Source organism: Rhodotorula paludigena (genome assembly GCF_050403205.1).
Source record: "Rhodotorula paludigena JCM10292 DNA, Rt_paludigena_JCM10292v1_ctg5, whole genome shotgun sequence".
Classification (NCBI taxonomy): Eukaryota; Fungi; Basidiomycota; class Microbotryomycetes; order Sporidiobolales; family Sporidiobolaceae; genus Rhodotorula; species Rhodotorula paludigena.
Window position 1 is genome coordinate 158,478 of NW_027481453.1, and position 16,605 is coordinate 175,082.

Here is a 16,605-nt window from a genome sequence, read left to right on the forward strand (position 1 = left end):
TGTCCTCTGTTCTACTCTTCCGTATTCACTCTGTAACGCTGTTTTGTCCTACTGGCTACTTCCGCGAAAGAGAAATGCGGTTAGGTTACAAGCAACGACACGAACTGAAAAGCTACACAGCGCGGCTAAGAGAAAGGCAAGCTACACAAGACCGCTAGACACACGCAACAGCACCGACCGAGAGCGTCAGAAGGTCATGCCTTCTTCGTCCTGATTCGCTCGCGACACGCGCCTTCGGAACGAGCCAACCTCCGTGCGATCTCCTTGTACGACTCGCCCCCGTCGACCCACTGCCGCAGCTGCTGATCGTCTTCCGCGGTCCAGCGACGACGCTGTACGCCAGTCTTGAGCCTGGCAGCGCGTGCGCTGATGGCCGGGCCGAGATGATTCCCTTCCATCGCAGCTGCAATCTCGTCCCACGTCCAACCTTTGGCCGCTCGCGCAACAAGGAAGTCGTCCTGCTTGGGCGTGAAGAAGTTGTACTGTCGCAGCCCGCCGCGGTCACTCGCTGGCTTCGGCGTGCTTGAGCTCGACGGGCCGGCCTCGACCTCTTCGTCGTCCTCCAGCTCGTACGTCGAGTCCTCGTCCGAGATCTCGTGCGCGTCCCTGATGCTCGCATCGCTGACACCGTTGCCCGACCCTTCGTCGCCCGAATTTTCGTCGCTCGTCTCGCGGTAGCTGATCTTCTTCGCGAAGCCGCGCTTGGGCGCGGAGCGCGTGCGAAGACCGTCTGCAGCACTGGAGGGGCCCGCGACTGCGCCTGAGAGCGCGCTCGTGCTCGACTCCTTGAGGTCAAGCGATGGCAGCGACGCGTCGATGCTTGCGTCGCCGCCTTTGCTCTGGCGAGAGCTCTGGGCGTTGACGCGCGTCTTGGAAGCCGCCGATGCCGCCGTCTTGACTTTCTTGCTCGGCGCAGCTTCGGCGCGGTCGGACGTCGAGACTGGTGAATTGATCGTCGAAGTCTGCGAGGGTGCAACACCGCGTTGATGTTGCAAAAGAGTGCGCGGAACGGTGCAAGGCGGCGTGAGTCGCAGTCTCGCCGAGACAAACAACGGGAGCGCACCTCTTTGCGCGTCTGCGCTCCGTTCGGATCGCCGTCGAGTGCTTCGTGCTGTCGTTTGCGAGAAACCGGAGCATCGGTCGGCAACGAGCGAGTGCCCTCCGATCCCGCGGTCGCCTTCTTCTTGAAGCTGCGCAGCGAGAAGATGGACGCCTTGCTGCTGGCAGGGCTGCCTGCAGCCGGGTACGAGCGACCGACCGGGATGTGCTTGTCGACCGCGCCGGTGGCCAGATCGACGGGCGCCACGAAGGGCGGTCCGACGGGCAGCTCTACCGGCTGCTTGACCGAATCCATGACCGGCTTCTCGACGGCGCTCTCGATGACGGGCTCGCTGGGGCGCGACTCCCGCGCGCCCAACGAAAAGCCATCCACGGACGAGTCGACGGAGACGTCGACGTGCTGCGCCGCGGACTCGCTCATTGCGCTCTGCTCGATGGTCGCATTGACGAGATGCTTGTCAGCGACGTTGGGCGATTCGCCGTGCATCGGTGCTTGCGGTTCGACGACCGTGTGCGCCTCGGCGGGATTCTCGAAGGTCTTCTTCCTCGCCGGCTGCTCGAACTGCTGCACGACGGGCTGCGAGACGGGCTGCGGGATGGGCTGCGGGATGGACTGCGCGGCGCTCGTGTTGGTCGACCTCTTGTCGAGACGTTCGTTGCGGATCGCATTGGTGAGCGAGTCGACGGGCTGCGAACCCTTGTCCGCGCCTGTACCGCCACTCGCCGGTTCCGGAACTTCGGCAGCCGGCTCGTCGATCCAGTCGGAATTCGGCTCGATGACATGCTCGTCTTCGTCGCGCTCGGCTAGGATGCGGTCGATGACCTTGTGCCTGTACGTCGTCTGCACTCTCGGAATCTGCGACTTGAACACCTTGGTTCCGCCGGTCTGCCGATGTCAGACTTGTCAGCGCCGCCACGAGTTCGTCGAAGCGGGGCAGGCGCACCTTACGAGAACGAGCGACCTTCTCAAGCGGGAGCGCATGCTTGACCTCGTTGCGGATCTGCCGCTGTTTCGGGCAAGCGGGTCAACAAAGGGCAGGTAGGACTGACAGTGTCATGGCACGCACTTTGCGCTGTTGAACCTTCTGGTATGCCGCCCGCGATTCCGGATGCTCGGACAAGACGATGTCGAGGCGAGCTTGCAGCTGTCCCGCCATCTCCTTCGCGCTGAGCCGCTGGTCCTCCGTCAGCGGCTGCTTGGCTGCAGCAGGCGGGGGAGCGGCAGGTTTTGCGGCGGCGTCCTTGACCTGCTGGTCCGCCGAAGCAGCACTCGCAAAAGCCTGGCGTTCGCGACGAAGGCGCAGCGCTTCGGACGCGCGCTTCTTCTGCGTCGTCTCGCTCTTCCGATTCTGCGCGTCTGCGACTCGCGCAGCATGCTCTGCGCTGTAGGTGCGGCGGTACTCCTTCTCGTCGAAGAGCTCGAGAGGGTCGCCGCGGCGCAACCCTGTGTGCAACGGTAACATTGTCAGAAAGCTCTACACGCCTTGAACATAAGGTGAAAACATACACATCTCGAAGAGGGCCTCCGTTGGCATGATGAGGGCGCCGAGCGCACGACGCACGATCAGACCGTCCGTGATGACGGCGAGGTGCCGCCAGAAGTGCGACTTGTCATCGCGAGCATCAAACGTCCCTTGAAAGATGATCTCGAAGCTCTTGGGCGCGCCTTCGGGATCGCTCGCGTGCGCCGCCTCCTGGCCGAAACCGCGGCTACCGGCGTTGGCAGTCATGACCGAGATGGTCGCTCTGCCGGAAATGATGTCGATCGACCATTCGAGCTTCTCGTGGTCCGTTGCTCGCTCTGATGATACGCACATCGAATGTCAGCCAACGAACTGCCTGGCTAATGTGTGGCAAGTACACACCGTCATGTTCGGAGAGGAAGAAGGGGAAGATGCGACCGCCGAGGTCCTCGGCCTCGCGCATGCACGCAAGGAGCAGCGCAGCAACGCGCTGGGCCTGCACAATGCTCGCCCCGAGGAAAAGGCGGAGCTTCTTCTCCTTGAACTCGTCTTTGAGCCGGTACATTAGGTCGATGAGGAAGGTCTCGCTGTTCCGGCAGAGCAGTCAGCCGGGCGTCTGCCAGACGTCCACTGACAGTGCGCACCTGAGGCAAGGCGTTTGAATGAACTCCATCACTCGCGTGCCAGCTTTGATACCGTCGATGATGAGGTCCATGATGGCTTGCGGCTCGCCGACACGTTGCTGCATCAAGCACATGACGCCATACTATGTCGAGAGTCTGTCAGCAAAGCGCAGAGCCGGTCAAGAGTCAAAGCCTGAGGCCGCACCGAGGGATAGAGGGCCGGGCGATCGGCGCAAGGGGGACCTGCTGGCTTGAGGAGCTTCTTGAGCAGCGCCTCGACCTCCCCAGGGCGCCCAAGGCAGTTCTGCAGGTTCGTCTCGTCCTTCTCGAAGCAGGCGAGGCTGTCGCGCAGGTCTAGATCTTCGAGCAGTTCCTTGAGCTGCCTCTGCCTCTCAGCAGCCGGCAGCTCCTCCGTCGCGCGAATCCATTCCTGGATCGCGCTCTTGTCCGAATCTGGTATCTTCGACCACAGGTCGTCGAAGACGTCGTGCTCGACAGACGGGCCGGGCGTGGCAGGTGTCGGCGCCGGACCCTCGTCCTGGGACGCAGGAGCCGCGTGGGTCGGCATCGCAGCGCGTTTGGTCGCGACGGGAGTCTGCAAGCGTCAGACCAGCTACTAGCCGTGTGCGAGCGTGTGCGGCGGCGAGCGAGCTCCGCGTGCGAGGGGACGAGCGAGGGGAGGAAGTTGCGGGTTGGGAACGACGCGCCGCGTGCGCGCGATGAGGACGAGTGAAGACGTGCAGAGGGCTCGGCGGGATGGAACGAGCGCTGGGTGACGAATCGCGGGCCGAGCGTCGGGCACCGAGCGTCGTGGTCAAGGCAAGAGAGGCTACCTTCACGTCGTCGCACCCCCGCTTCGGCGCCACTCGGCCCCACCTCGCCCTTCTTCTCGCCTCACGCCGGCAACAGCCCTCACAGTAGAGCATGCCGTCCCGCCCTGTGGACATCGGCACCGGCCACGAGCCGCGCATCACGCCGGGGCGGGCCCGCACGCAGCAAGTGCCGCTGCGCCAGCTCGCCAACATCGTCTCGACGTCGGCCTGGGAGCTCCTTCGCCGCTTTGCAACGCCAACCGGGACCTTCGTGCAGCGCTGCTCAAGCTCAATTTTGTCGGCCAGCCTGCCTGCAAACATGCCCGAGCCGTCGGCATCGCCATTGGCGCCTAGCCATGACAGCGATGCGCTCAAGCCGCCTGAACCACCTGCAGCGACGACGCCGAGCCACACTGGATTGGTCAAGTGCGCTTCACCCCTTCCACAACCCGAGGTCCTGCTGACTGGCCTGTCGCCGCAGCAGTGGCGCGTCGCCCGACTCGCTCGCCCGCAGCACCGACTCGACAGGCCCTGATGCCGTTCTGCAGCGCTACTGGCAGACTCGAGCGATTGTACTTGACAGCAAGCAGATGCACCTTTCTCTGTTTGAGATTCCCGTGCGTTCACCCTGCTTATGATAGGGGAATCCGCTGACTTTCGGCGCGCCAGCATCTCCAAACATTCTGCGTGCGACTTTTACTCGATCCGCACGCCCGCGCTCTCTTCATGCTGCGAGTCTGGCAAGCCCCCGACGTTGAGCGCGAGATGATCTTCGACTGGGTGCTCCCGGACCTGCTTGTCCTTGCGACGGACTCTGCCGCCAACGGTTCGTGTATCTCCCTTCCAATTTCATTCAGGGTCTGCCGAGCCTGACAGACCCACTCCATACAGGCTTTGTTGAGCGACTGTATACCGCCAGCAGCGGCTCCCTGCAGGACAAAGTCTTTGAGGGCCTGCGTCCCATCTTCCGGCAGATCATGAGCAGCAAGTTCGGGGCAAATGTGGCTCGCTCCGTATGCCCTGCCCCTGATTCGCACTTCTCTGAAGCGACACTAAAGTTGCGATGCTTCAGATCATCCCCTTGATGCCGCCGGACCACCTTCGCTCCATCTTGCTCGAGTTGTTGCCGCATCTGCTTGAGCTGTGCCAGGACCCAACCACGGCTCGCGCTATCGGAGTTCGTGCCTCAAACCATTACGCCGCATGCACGGGGCTGATATCTGGCACTGCAGCATCTCTTCAACAACATCGCACCTGCCGACTTTGAAAGTGCCTCTGACCACGTCCTGTCAAGCTTCGACGGGCTTGCCATGGATGCGCAAGGCTCGCGAATGCTCCAAGTGCTCATCCAGCGTGCGACACGGTCTATGCTCGACGCCATCATCCTGCACGTCCTCGATTCCGACACGTCCGGCATCCCGCGCGTGCACATCCTCGCGATGCATGAGTACGGGACGTACGTTCTGCAGGAGGTTCTGGCCGTGGCTTCACCGACGGACCGTGCCAGCATGATCACTCTGATTGAGAACACGCTCGGCATGCTCGACGAGCAGGGGTCGAACCTGAAGCAGATGGCATCTCGTGAGGGATTCTGCCCGTTCCGTCAGCACAACGCCCTGATTCCCGGATGTACGCAGTGCGCCAACGCTGTTTGTATTACGCACCCGAACACGCACCATGGGGCCCGCAGCCCTCTACCTCGCACAGCATCAACCTTCAGCCCCTCGGCCGTCCGCGACAGTTCGGCCCTCCCGCCCCTCTACCTCTCGCCTCCAGTCCCCCACGCTCGAGACGCTCCTCACCACCTCCCGACGCCTCTTCCTCCTCGGCTACGCCGCTCAACGCCCCGCCGCTACCCAAGCGGCGCAAGACGTCCGATGCAGAGCGCCATTCTCTCTCGCCCAGCCTTCCGCCCCTGCGCTCCCCGGGTCTCTGCAGCTCAAGCGCTCCCGGCGACTCGAGCACTCTCGGCAACTCGAGCGTGTCCCTCTACTCGCCGCCGACGCGGCAATCCCCGCCCCACCAGACGCCGCCGAGGCAGCAGAAGGAGCCTCTTCCCACGGTCGAGACTCGCCGACCGCCCTCGGGCCGTGGCGCACGCTATGCAGCTCGGGTTGATCCACCACCGCCGCCAGGCTCCTTGCAGCGGCAGCGACAAAAGTCGCGTCGTTACGCGGATCGCGCGCGCGACGAGCGCGTCGACCTCTATGAGCGAGGCGCTGACGCTGTGCGACGCTTTGCCGAAGCACCGCGTTGGGCGCCTCTGCAAGCCGACGACCCGTACGCCAACGCATGGGACGTCGGAGGATGGACTCAGGAGGATCCGCTTCGGTCCGAGCCTCCGTTTGGCAATGGAGACGTGCAGGGCCTTGCACCGCCGGATGACGAAGCACGCCGGACAGGTCGGGTCGAAGCCCGTGGCGTTTCGCATGGTGAAAAACGTAGCAGGCTCCCGCGCGACGTGCGCTCGCGCAACGGAGGATGGGGCGGAACCATTCCGGACGAAGGCCGGCGCTGTGACGCCGAAGGATGGCCTGAGGATGAGTGGTGCTGAGGAGCAGTGCTTGAAGACAGCGACAAGGATGCCAGTAGCTGCTGCGCAACTTGATCAATTTTCCGCGTCCCTTGATCTTTGTCCGGCCTCTCACTCTGGCTTGTACTGTCTCCACTGCCAGTTCAGGTAGAATAGCTCTCTATAGCGAACGTCGGACGTGCGTAACATGTTCATCTTGAAGCGACTACAGCATCTCCTGCGGAAACATGCCAAGGACGTCCTCGTACTCCGTGTCCAGTCCCGCCTTTTTCGCTTCACTCGCTGTCATGCCGAGCTCGCCAAGCATCATGTAGGTTGCCTGAGCAAACCACACCATGGACCCACGCGCCAGGCCCTTGCCCAAGAGAACCTGCTGCTCCGAGTCCGCTTCAACGAGGGAAACATTGGAGTGTAGGAGGAGCGAGGAGGGATAGAGAGCGCAGCAGCCAGCAGGCAGCTCAAGCGCGACACCGAGATCGTGGAAGAAGAGCCAATGGCGCTTCGTTGAGTCAAAGCTGCCTGCGTGCGGAGGAAGCCAGTTCAACATGGACTCTGCCTCTTTCGCAAAACACCTCAAGCGCACCGTAGGCCATGACTGCACAGATGCCTCCCGCGGGGTTCTTGTAGTCCGTGTGCGGCACGCACTCGACAGGCTCATCTCCCGAGAAGTTGAAGCAGAAGAGCGGAAAGGCTCCGAACCGACACCGCAGCGGGTCGTTCGGGTTTTTCCGTCCTGGGTCGGCGTTCATGTAGCGATGGTAAACGTCGCCGAAGTGGTTTCTCAGCGCGTTGGTGACCCATTGACTGCGTGCGGGATTTGGGCATCAGAACACGATTGCGCGGAACGGTGTTCGGCAACACAGACTTACCTCAGAGCGATCTGGTCCGGGTTGTCGAGGAGGCGATGCACTGCCTCAGGATACTGCTTATGCATGGCGGTGAGGTGGTTGTGCTGTATGTCCGGTGCAAGACGTAAATTGCCAGGACCTTCTCAAGCGGAAGCAAGCCTCTCTCTCACCTTCGAATAAGCGCGGGTGGTCCCGTACAAGCCGAGTCGGTGGGCGCCGCGTTGGTTCGGATCTGACGACAGCTGGGAAACTTGCGGCTCCTTGTGCATCCATTTGGTGAAGCGGTCGAGTCGCTCTAACATCTCGTCGCTCATCTTGCTCGTTCGAACGACGATCTGGTAGCCGTCACTAGTCACGAGTGCTGTCGGCTTCCCTCTGGAGAGGCGGAAAGGAGAGATCATGAGCGAGTTGCACGCCATTTGAAGGTGGAGAAGGACGAGAGAGAAGAGAACGAACTCGTATCGGATCAGTTCTACTCCCCGAGCCTCCAGCTCTGCAGCCTGCACCTGCACGCCATAATCGGTCTTGACACCGCTCCAGCCAGTACTGGCCACCCGCAAGACCTCGGTTCCGAGCTCAATCGCGACCTTCTCCGTCGCATCGCGCTTTTCCGCGCGAGATCGTGCTGCTTTGCCAATCGCCGGCGCAGTTCGGCAAGCTGCTTTGCCTCTGCGCGCGAAAGAGGCGCGCCGCGGCGTTTCGCAAAGGCGGGGAACGGGTCGGAAAGGGAGGGAGGAAAGACGCCGTCAAGGTAGGGGATGAGCCTGACGACGCCTTCCTCGTCCCTATGATGCGGCCGGAAAGAGCGCTCATCCTCATGAGTCGGCTCGTCCGGGGCGGTGCGCTTCGATGCAGCAGCGGTCGAGGCGAGCTGATCAAGCTCTGCCTCTTGACCTGGGGCGACAAGGTTGAAGTCGCGGATCCCGAGCAGGCGATTGCGCTGCAGTAGCGACAACCCCTTCAGAGAAGAGCGCAGCAGATAGCGCGACGCCGTGGCCGACGTTCCTGTCGCGCGAAGCAAGCAAAGCGGAGGTCAGCGATCTTGCGCAACGTGCGGAGGCTGTGCTGAGGACGCGGGAGTGCCGTGACGCGTTTTGAGGCGGGCTGCGCCATTTGTGAACCGTTGCAATCACCGTATGGCTAGACTTATCCGGCCGGGCGCAGCTCTAGCCTCGCGACGCGTCGACATCTCCTGCAGAGCTACCGCGTTCGTGCCATCCATCCCGCCGCAGGAATCCGCTCAGACTCGCTGTGCGCGATTGTCTCGCCCGTCTCCGTGCGTTGCGCGAGAAAAAATCTTGGCGAGTGCCCAGACGGGGGAGACTCACGTGTCGGAAAGGGCTGGCAAAAGCGCGTCGACATTGATGGATCTGGACAATGATGCGGGTTCTTCGGGCGCTGGTAGATCGTGTGATGCGTGTGCGCGTGCAGCGCACGCGTCAGGCAGTGCAAGTAAGCCGAGAGGAGCAAGATTAGGGAAGGGGGACCGGCGCGTGGCCGGCGCGAGCCGCGCCACCGCGCGCTTTCTTGTTCTTGTACAGTGTCTAGGTCGAGCTGAGCTACTGCCCCTCTGGGTCAACCACACACTGCTCTACCTGAGCTGCGCCGCACTGACGCGATCTGGAACTACCGATGTCTACAGGCAGGATCCTAGTTCTTCGCGTCTCCAGGGTCGCCTGCCGCTGCGCCCCGCTGCTGGCGATTGAGCGAGTAGCGGAAAACGAGTGTGCGAATTTCGAGACGAGACCGGGGATACTACGAAAGGAGCACCAGAGCAGATTGAGCCGAAATAAACGTGGAGGCGATGGGAATGAGTCTATCAAGCGGAGCAGGGGAAGGAGGCGGGTGCGTCTAATCGCTGGTTCGTCTAGAGAGCGAGTGCGAGTTAGTCTCGACTCGCCGGAGCGAGGAGAGGGGTTGCTGCCCACCTAGAGAGCGAGTGCGAGAGGCGGTGCACTCGAGGCTCGACGACTGCTGGCACAGTCAGGGAAGCTGCGGTGGGCGAGAACCCGTCAGTCCGCTGTGTAGGACGACGAAGCTGCACTTGTCGTACCCGAAGAGACCGTCGGCGGGTGCGGGACGGTCAAGACGAGCGAAAGTGAGCGAAGTTGCGGTCGACTCCTGTGAGGAGAAGGCGTCCAAGTTAGCCCCGCTCGTGAGAGAGACGGTCCAGTGGCTACGCACCTCGCTAGAGTGGCTGGAGCTGCAAAGTACGACGCGACGCCGGAGCGAGCGAAGGGAGCGAGTGCGGGCGGAGAGGGTAGCGACCCCCCTCCTCCTCGCTCCGGGACAAAAGGCCAGCGGCTTCTTTGTGCGGCATCTGCGCGGCCTGCGCGCCGCGGAACACACCGGCCCTTCCCTGAAAGGGCAAGCCCACCCGACAAAGGGAGAGAGAAGGAGGCGGGGGCTGCCGCTGCTCCCCTGAACTTGTGCGTCGCCTCCGCTCGTGCCTCGCTCCTGCGACGAACCTCGATCTCAGGGACAGTTAAGTATGGGGACGGTAAGTCTGAGAGCCGGAAGAGTTTTCCAAGCAAGCTACAAGTATTGAGAAGCAGAACTAGGCAGAGAATTGGTCACATTGATGCGAGACAGGGGTTGTGCCGGTACCATAGTCCACTGGCAGCAGTACGATGGAGGTTTACAGTGCAACCTGTGGGCCAACGCTGGTCAGTTTTACATGGACAAAGGGGTAATGGACGGATTGTTACCTGCTCACTCAGCGACACACTAAGACGGGCTCGACTAGCCCTTCCCTGGACGATGAGGAGCTCGGCAGGAGAAACTGCAAAGTCCTCAGGGACGGATGGTGCAATTCATTCTGGACGAAGGTAGCGAGCTGCTGTGGCAAGGAAAAGGCGTAGTCGAACCGGAGATGGCGGATGGAACTCGGAAGCACCTGAAAGACGCGACAAAGGCTCGCCCGGGAGATGCGTGAGGAGCGACGGCGATAAGCTGACTCCTCTAGAGAGACCTCGACCTGCTGAAGCGAGGACAGCGTTGAAACCAGATCGAACAGGCGGATGAGGCCGTCGCTGCTCGCGCCGGTATTGACGTGCGAGAGCTCGTGGGGCTCGTCAAGGTCGATGCAGAAGATGACGAGATTCGCTGAATGCCTGAGCGCCTCAATTGACCCAAGACCTTCATGTTTGAGCCAGATCCGCAAGGACCGCAGCTTGGCGAGCTCGCAGTTCGAAAAGACGATCGAACGAAGGACCTGGTCCGAAAGGTAGTGGTCCTCATGCACGGCGACGACGAGGTCGGCAAGGGCAGAGGGCGGCGGAGAGAGATTATGGACGCCTGAAACATGGTACTCGGACTCACACCCGCGCACGCGCAGTCGGGTGAGGAGAGGGCAAGATTGGACCAGCTGCCAGACGAGCGCAAAATCGAGGAACGCGACTGGATCGTCGCGACGCTCGAAGATGGCGCGCTCAGTCTCGCCCCAGGCCACAGTGAGACTTGTCAGAAAAGGCGCGCGAGTACCCAGTGAGGAGAAAAATGAGGAGCCTGAGCTGCTCGTGCTCGTCAGATCGAGCGCCAGAGGCCGAAGGCGACGGACGAGTTGTGCCGCTTGTACGGAGGGATGATGTCTGCCCTCATCGTACTCGTCCCAACCAAAAGGCTCGCTGTCGAGTGTGAGGGAAATGCGGCGGACGTAGGTGAGGGGATGCCTGGGCGAGCGGCGTAGGTCGACAGCGAGAAGTGCGGCAGCTTCTGAGGGGCCAAAGCTCAAGGTGCAGAAGTAGGCTTCGCAGCCTGGCGCGTACCACGCGCGGCAGACAAGGTTGAAGGCGTACTTCCTGGAGCTCGTGGTGGTGCGCGGTGAGAGCGCTTCTTGACGAGCAATTTGCAGCAAGATCTCGGTTGGCAGGCTCTGAGCAATCGAGCAACTCATCGTATCGCAGCTCGCTAGATGAGAGCGACGAGATGTCGCAGCCTCGCCGCTGCGTCCTCGACAGCTTCGAGTCGACGGGCGACGCCTCGACTCGTCCTACCTGGCTGCATTTGCCCATTACCTCGCATAGCAGCACTCGATGACAGCACTTGACAGCTCTCTGATGGTCTACGCGAGGATCGACAACCCGGAAGAAGCACTGCGCTACCAGCCTGGCCGGTTCTCTTCCGCGTCGGACAGCATGTACGTCTGAGACCACTGCGTCTTCGCTTGCGTCTTGCGTGCCAGCTCAGGCGGCAGAGGGTACCTCCATGGACCCACATGTTGCGTAGAGGCGCGATAGGTGGCCGTGACTTCCCTGTGTGTCTTCGCTGACCGCTTCGAGGTCACAGCCTCGTCATCAACCCGATCAAGCCCCGTGCAATGCACCACAAGCTGCTCCTACGTATGCAGAAGCACGTTAAGTACTGGATGGCTGATAGCCGCTGACCCTCCCGGTCTACAGCGCGTCTCTCGATGGGTCACCTGCGCGGAACGGCAATTCCCGAGTCTGATGTTCACTCGCTTCAGCAATTGTTCGACTCGGTGCATGCTGAGGAGGTCTTCGAGATCTTTGCTGCTGAGGCGGATGCTGTTGAGGTGAGTGAGCCGGTCATTACACCTTGTCAGCGACTTTTGTGTTAACTGCCCGACACTTGCTGCCTTCTTAGCGCGACATACGGGTGTCCATGCGCGAGGAGCACGGATTCGAATGGGAGATTCATATGGGCTTCCACGCGGCTTCCAAGAAGGGGTGCGTCGCGAAGGGCTGCCCTCTTTCCTCGTCCTCTGCTAACCTTGCTCGACCTTTCCGACCAGACCCGTGCACCTCCACGTCTTCTCTGCCGATCTCCTTGGCGTTCCATTTACGTCTGCAAAGTGCGCCAGAAAGCTTCTGCACGACGCAGTTCCTCCCCTGACTGTCCTATCCTTTCACCCGCAGGGAGTACAACGAGTTCAACGTGCACAACGACTACCTGCAGTTGCTGGACGATCTGCGCGGACCAGGCAAGAACCACTACGTGCGCGCTCACAACACATCATCTGCTGCTTGTCACTGATCCTTGCCTGTTTTGCGCCCGGAAACCTAAAGCTCGGCCGCAAGCAATACCTCGCCATGCTGCAAGCCGAGGACAGCCTTGTTTCGCCACATGATGAGACAAAATCATTTGGCACGGTCCGGGAGATGAACGCGCATCTGCAACGCTGGTGGACAAGGCTTTGCGGCGGGCACAGACGCTAGATGCCCTGCACCTCTCGTCGTCCTCTCGTTTCCTCTGCCTTCTCCGACTGAAACAAGTCAGGTGCAATGAGCGAACGAGTCAAGTCTCGCATCGAACTCGCGAACGTTGGGCTCAAGATCAATTGTGACTTGCAAGGAGTGAGCGGCAGATTGCCGTGGACAAGAGAGACACGAGCTGGCCGTATAAGAAAGCGGTCTGGCTTGGTGACCCGCATATGATCCCGCTACTTGCGTTTCAGAGACGCGGCACAGGAGCGTCAGGTTAGCCCGAAAGTAGACTCGGAACAGTCGGCCGGAGATGGAGTGCGTGGGAATGCTACTCCGCGATGTCGAGAAGAATGACTGCGAACAAAAAGGGTTGAAAGGTGTGAGACAAGCGGTATACTGTTCGTGATCTGCCAATGCTGCCAGCCCGGCAGCCGAGGAAGCGAGACAGAGAGAGACAAGGGAGAGACGATGCATCCGAACAGGTATCCGACGGCGACGGGAAGCAGAATGAGTTTCAGCGTTCCATGCACCGTATTCTTCGCAGAAGCTTTACAAGGACCCCCAGGCCTCAGCCCTGCGGAAGGGGCTGAGACGATGGAGAGGGAGACCGTCGCCTGGAGGAGGAAGCCATGAGCAGGAACACGGCACGGGCAAGCGGAGAGAGGCAGAGCACAGCGGAAGCAGAGCACGGTCAGCTTGCGACTCGCTGCCGGTCACAAAGACCACGTCTGTTGTCGGTCGAGGCAGGGTCAGCGTCAGAGGAGGTCTCGCTCGTCCTCCTGCTCGTCCCTTTCACACCGCTCACTGATCCCAGCGATGGTAGCTGTCACTGCTGACTTGCTGAGCTCCCTCTCGGCCCCTCGGCCGTCGCAGACCGTCTACCGTGAAGGTGCGTGTGTCTGTCGCCTCTCCCCACCTCGACCCGGTCATGCCGACCTGCGCCACCTGCTCTCCTCGACGAAGGCTGATACAAAGCCACCACGCAGAGTGCACCCAGTGCTTCGACACGCACGACTCGCACGCAGGCATTGACGTCTGCCTGCACTGCTTCAACGGCTCGTGCCCTCCCGCCCTAAATGGCGTCGAGAGCAGCAACGCCCACGGCCGCTTGCACTTTGAGCGAACAGGTCACCGTGTCGTCGTCAACATTCAGCGCCGCAAGAAACCTGCAAGTGAGATGAAGCGGGCCAAGCGGGTCCGTTTCGCCTTTCTTTCGCGCTTCTCTGCGCTGCTCGGGCACCTCTCACTCATTCTCACTTGTCCCCTCACGCGTTGTGCTCACAGGATTCAAACGAGCCCCCCGTCAAGAAGCTCGCAATCCGTGAGGAGCTGCCTGAGGAGGACAAGTACAACTTCCACACCCAAGTTCGCATGTACGACGGCGAGCGCGGCTCGGCCTCGTACGTCGTGGTTGACGAAGTTGACGACAAGGTGTGTGCAGCGGGTTTCAGTGCTTCTTACGCTGCCAAGACGGCTGACACCGATGACATTTCCAGCTCAACGGTCTCGTCGCAGCTGTGCTCAGCTCGATGTCTTCGGCACAGAAGAGTGAGGTCAAGGCGTGGGAAGAGGAGATTGTGCCCTGCGCGCATACGCGCGAGCTGGTGCAGCCGGAGCAGAAGAAGCTCGAGCCATCCGGTACGATTCAGCCTTTTTTGGTCTGTCGACCGCGGATCTCACCCATCTATCCGCAGGGCTCGCATCGTGCGCTGTTGAGGGCTGCGGTTTGACCTCGAACCTGTGGCTGTGCCTCACCTGCGGCGCGCTCGGGTGCGGGCGGCAACAGTATGGCGGCGGCGGCGGAAATGGACACGCACTGCAGCATACGCAAGAGACGGGGCACGCCGTCGCTGTCAAGCTCGGAACTATTGAGCCTGACGGCTCAGCCGGTGCGTGTCTTGCTACGCTTGCGTTCGACCCGACAGCGCAGTACTGACCGGAGAGAAACCCCAGACGTGTACTGCTACGCCTGCGACGATGCTCGCATCGACCCCGACATCGAAAAGCACCTCGGAAACTTTGGCATCGAGGTAGCCGACCAAAAAAAGACCGAGAAGAGCATGACCGAGCTGGTTCGTCGCTCCTCTCCGTCGTCGGATCGAGCAGACTTTGCTCATGCCGCGCCCCTCTCACCTCCCACAGCAAGTGGAGCAGAACCTGACGTTCGACTTTGCGATGACTGGCGCCGATGGCAAGGAGCTCGAGCCGCTCTTCGGTCCGGGTTTGACTGGCCTGAAGAACCTTGGCAACAGGTGCGTGAAGGTGTAACATCACCATCCATCTCACTAAGCTAACATGGTCACCTCCAGCTGCTACATGGCGTCGTCGCTGCAATCCCTCTTCTCGCTCCCCGCTTTCCAGGACCGCTACCTCACCTCATTCTTCACGCACCCTTCGACTTGCACGAGCGCGTCGCCCGCCACCTGCTTCGAATGCCAGATGTCGAAGATCGCCGACGGCCTTCTCTCGGGTCGCTACGCTGTCCCGCACGTCCCCGACGCGACCGACGCGCTCGCCGGCAGCGATGTCGAGGCGATCGAGGACGACAAGGCGCGCGTGCATTTCCAGGAGGGGATCAAGCCTTCCATGTTCAAGAGCCTCGTCGGCAAGGACCACGCCGAGTTCTCGACCATGCGGCAGCAGGACGCCGGCGAGTTCGTTGTCCACTTGCTCGAGTACATCCGTCGTGCGGCGCGCCAGGCCGGCACCGACGAGACCGGCATCTTTGGCTTCGCACTCGAGGAGCGCCTCGAGTGCACCGAGTGCCACGGCGTGCGGTACAAGACGCAGGACCAGGAGCTCCTTCCGATCCCGGTGCCTGTCAAGCAGCGGGAGACGATGGACGTCGAGGACGCGGCGCATACGACGTACGAGCAGGACGAGGAGCGTAAGGTCGAGTACGAGCCCGTCGAGTTGACGGGCTGCCTCGAGAACTTCACGAACCCGACCGAAATTGAGTACAGCTGTCCTGCGTGCGAGAAGAAGGTCACGGCCGTCAAGTGCGGAGCGTTCCTGGTTTCGCCCTCGTACAGATGCTGACTTTCGCGGCGAGCAGGTCGACCCGCTTCGCCACCTTCCCGGACGTCCTGCTCGTCAACGCTGCCCGCTTCCAGCTCGACAACTGGGTGCCGCGCAAGGTCGACGTACCGCTCATTGTGCCGTCGACCGGGCTCGATATGAGCCCTTACTTCGGCAAGGGTTTGCAGGAGAGCGAGAAGGAACTGCCGCAGGATAAGGAGGGTGCGCACATTCAGTCCACACTCAAATCGACAATGTACTCACGCGTGCGTGCGTTCTTGCGCAGACGCACCCGCCGAGCCGCAATTCGACGCCGAGGCGATGGGCCAGCTCACTGGCATGGGTTTCCCTGAGATCCGCGCAAAGCGCGCCCTTCTGGCGACGGGCCACAACGGTGCCGAAGTGGCGATGAACTGGCTCTTCGAGCATATGGAGGACCCGGGTGCGTGTGCACTCGACGTCGTCCTGTTGAGCAGCCAAGCTGACGCGAGTTCCGCATGCAGACATCGACGACCCTCTCCCTGCTGCTGCCGGTCCCGCCGCCGCTGATTCCGCTGCAGGAGGCGAGCCGACCGAGGACCAGATCGCCGTGGTGTGCGAGATGGGCTTTACGCCCGCGCAGGCGCGCAAAGCGCTGCGCGAGACGAGCTGCAGCATGGAGCGCGCCGTCGAGTGGCTCTTCTCGCATCCGGACGACGACGGGTCCGACTCGGCGCCGGCGGCCGCTGCGGGCGCTGCAGGAGGCGCAAAGAAGCTGCCCGGCTCGAAGGACCTGCCGGCGCAGTACCGCCTCAAGGCGTTCATCTCGCACAAGGGCCCGTCGGTGCACTCGGGGCACTACGTCGCACACGTATGGACGGGCCAGGCGGACCCGACGGGCGAAGGGAAGGGCGCGTGGGTCCTGTTCAATGACGAGAAGGTAGTGCGCGCCGACGCGGGCGAGCAGGCCGCCGACAAGCTCAAGGAGCTCGCATACGTGTACGTGTTCGAGCGCGTACAGTAGGCAGTGCGCTTCTGCCATCGCATGCCTAGCACTCTCAGATAGTGCGACCGACCGAGAGAGCAGCAGAGATGGCTGAGAAGG

The 16,605-nt window shown here is 61.7% G+C and overlaps 5 protein-coding genes across 5 annotated transcripts; 3 read left to right on the forward strand and 2 right to left on the reverse strand.

The window, feature by feature from the left end:
- Positions 1-194: 194 nt before the first annotated feature.
- Positions 195-3,713, reverse strand: JCM10292_007441 (uncharacterized protein; the record flags this gene model as incomplete). The annotated part of the gene is made up of 8 exons (XM_076646530.1): positions 195-962; positions 1,064-1,945; positions 2,004-2,066; positions 2,127-2,503; positions 2,567-2,860; positions 2,925-3,109; positions 3,167-3,288; positions 3,351-3,713. 8 exons carry the CDS (start codon positions 3,711-3,713, stop codon positions 195-197), a joined length of 3,054 nt encoding a protein of 1,017 aa, XP_076507772.1.
- Positions 3,714-4,069: 356 nt separating this feature from the next.
- JCM10292_007442 (uncharacterized protein) lies at positions 4,070-6,511 on the forward strand (the record flags this gene model as incomplete). The annotated part of the gene is made up of 7 exons (XM_076646531.1): positions 4,070-4,383; positions 4,439-4,574; positions 4,627-4,783; positions 4,849-4,970; positions 5,030-5,134; positions 5,190-5,593; positions 5,665-6,511. 7 exons carry the CDS (start codon positions 4,070-4,072, stop codon positions 6,509-6,511), a joined length of 2,085 nt encoding a protein of 694 aa, XP_076507773.1.
- A 184-nt stretch (positions 6,512-6,695) lies between these two features.
- JCM10292_007443 (uncharacterized protein) lies at positions 6,696-7,424 on the reverse strand (the record flags this gene model as incomplete). The annotated part of the gene is made up of 3 exons (XM_076646532.1): positions 6,696-7,009; positions 7,074-7,294; positions 7,360-7,424. The coding sequence occupies 3 exons, from the start codon at positions 7,422-7,424 to the stop codon at positions 6,696-6,698; spliced, it is 600 nt and encodes a 199-aa protein (XP_076507774.1).
- Positions 7,425-11,372: 3,948 nt separating this feature from the next.
- Positions 11,373-12,333, forward strand: JCM10292_007444 (uncharacterized protein; the record flags this gene model as incomplete). The annotated part of the gene is made up of 6 exons (XM_076646533.1): positions 11,373-11,476; positions 11,626-11,678; positions 11,739-11,872; positions 11,944-12,026; positions 12,092-12,151; positions 12,216-12,333. 6 exons carry the CDS (start codon positions 11,373-11,375, stop codon positions 12,331-12,333), a joined length of 552 nt encoding a protein of 183 aa, XP_076507775.1.
- Positions 12,334-13,319: 986 nt separating this feature from the next.
- On the forward strand, positions 13,320-16,524 carry UBP14 (ubiquitin-specific protease UBP14; the record flags this gene model as incomplete). The annotated part of the gene is made up of 11 exons (XM_076646534.1): positions 13,320-13,392; positions 13,490-13,698; positions 13,788-13,934; positions 14,000-14,141; positions 14,198-14,392; positions 14,457-14,575; positions 14,646-14,755; positions 14,813-15,502; positions 15,559-15,743; positions 15,808-15,963; positions 16,025-16,524. The coding sequence occupies 11 exons, from the start codon at positions 13,320-13,322 to the stop codon at positions 16,522-16,524; spliced, it is 2,526 nt and encodes an 841-aa protein (XP_076507776.1).
- Positions 16,525-16,605: the final 81 nt, after the last annotated feature.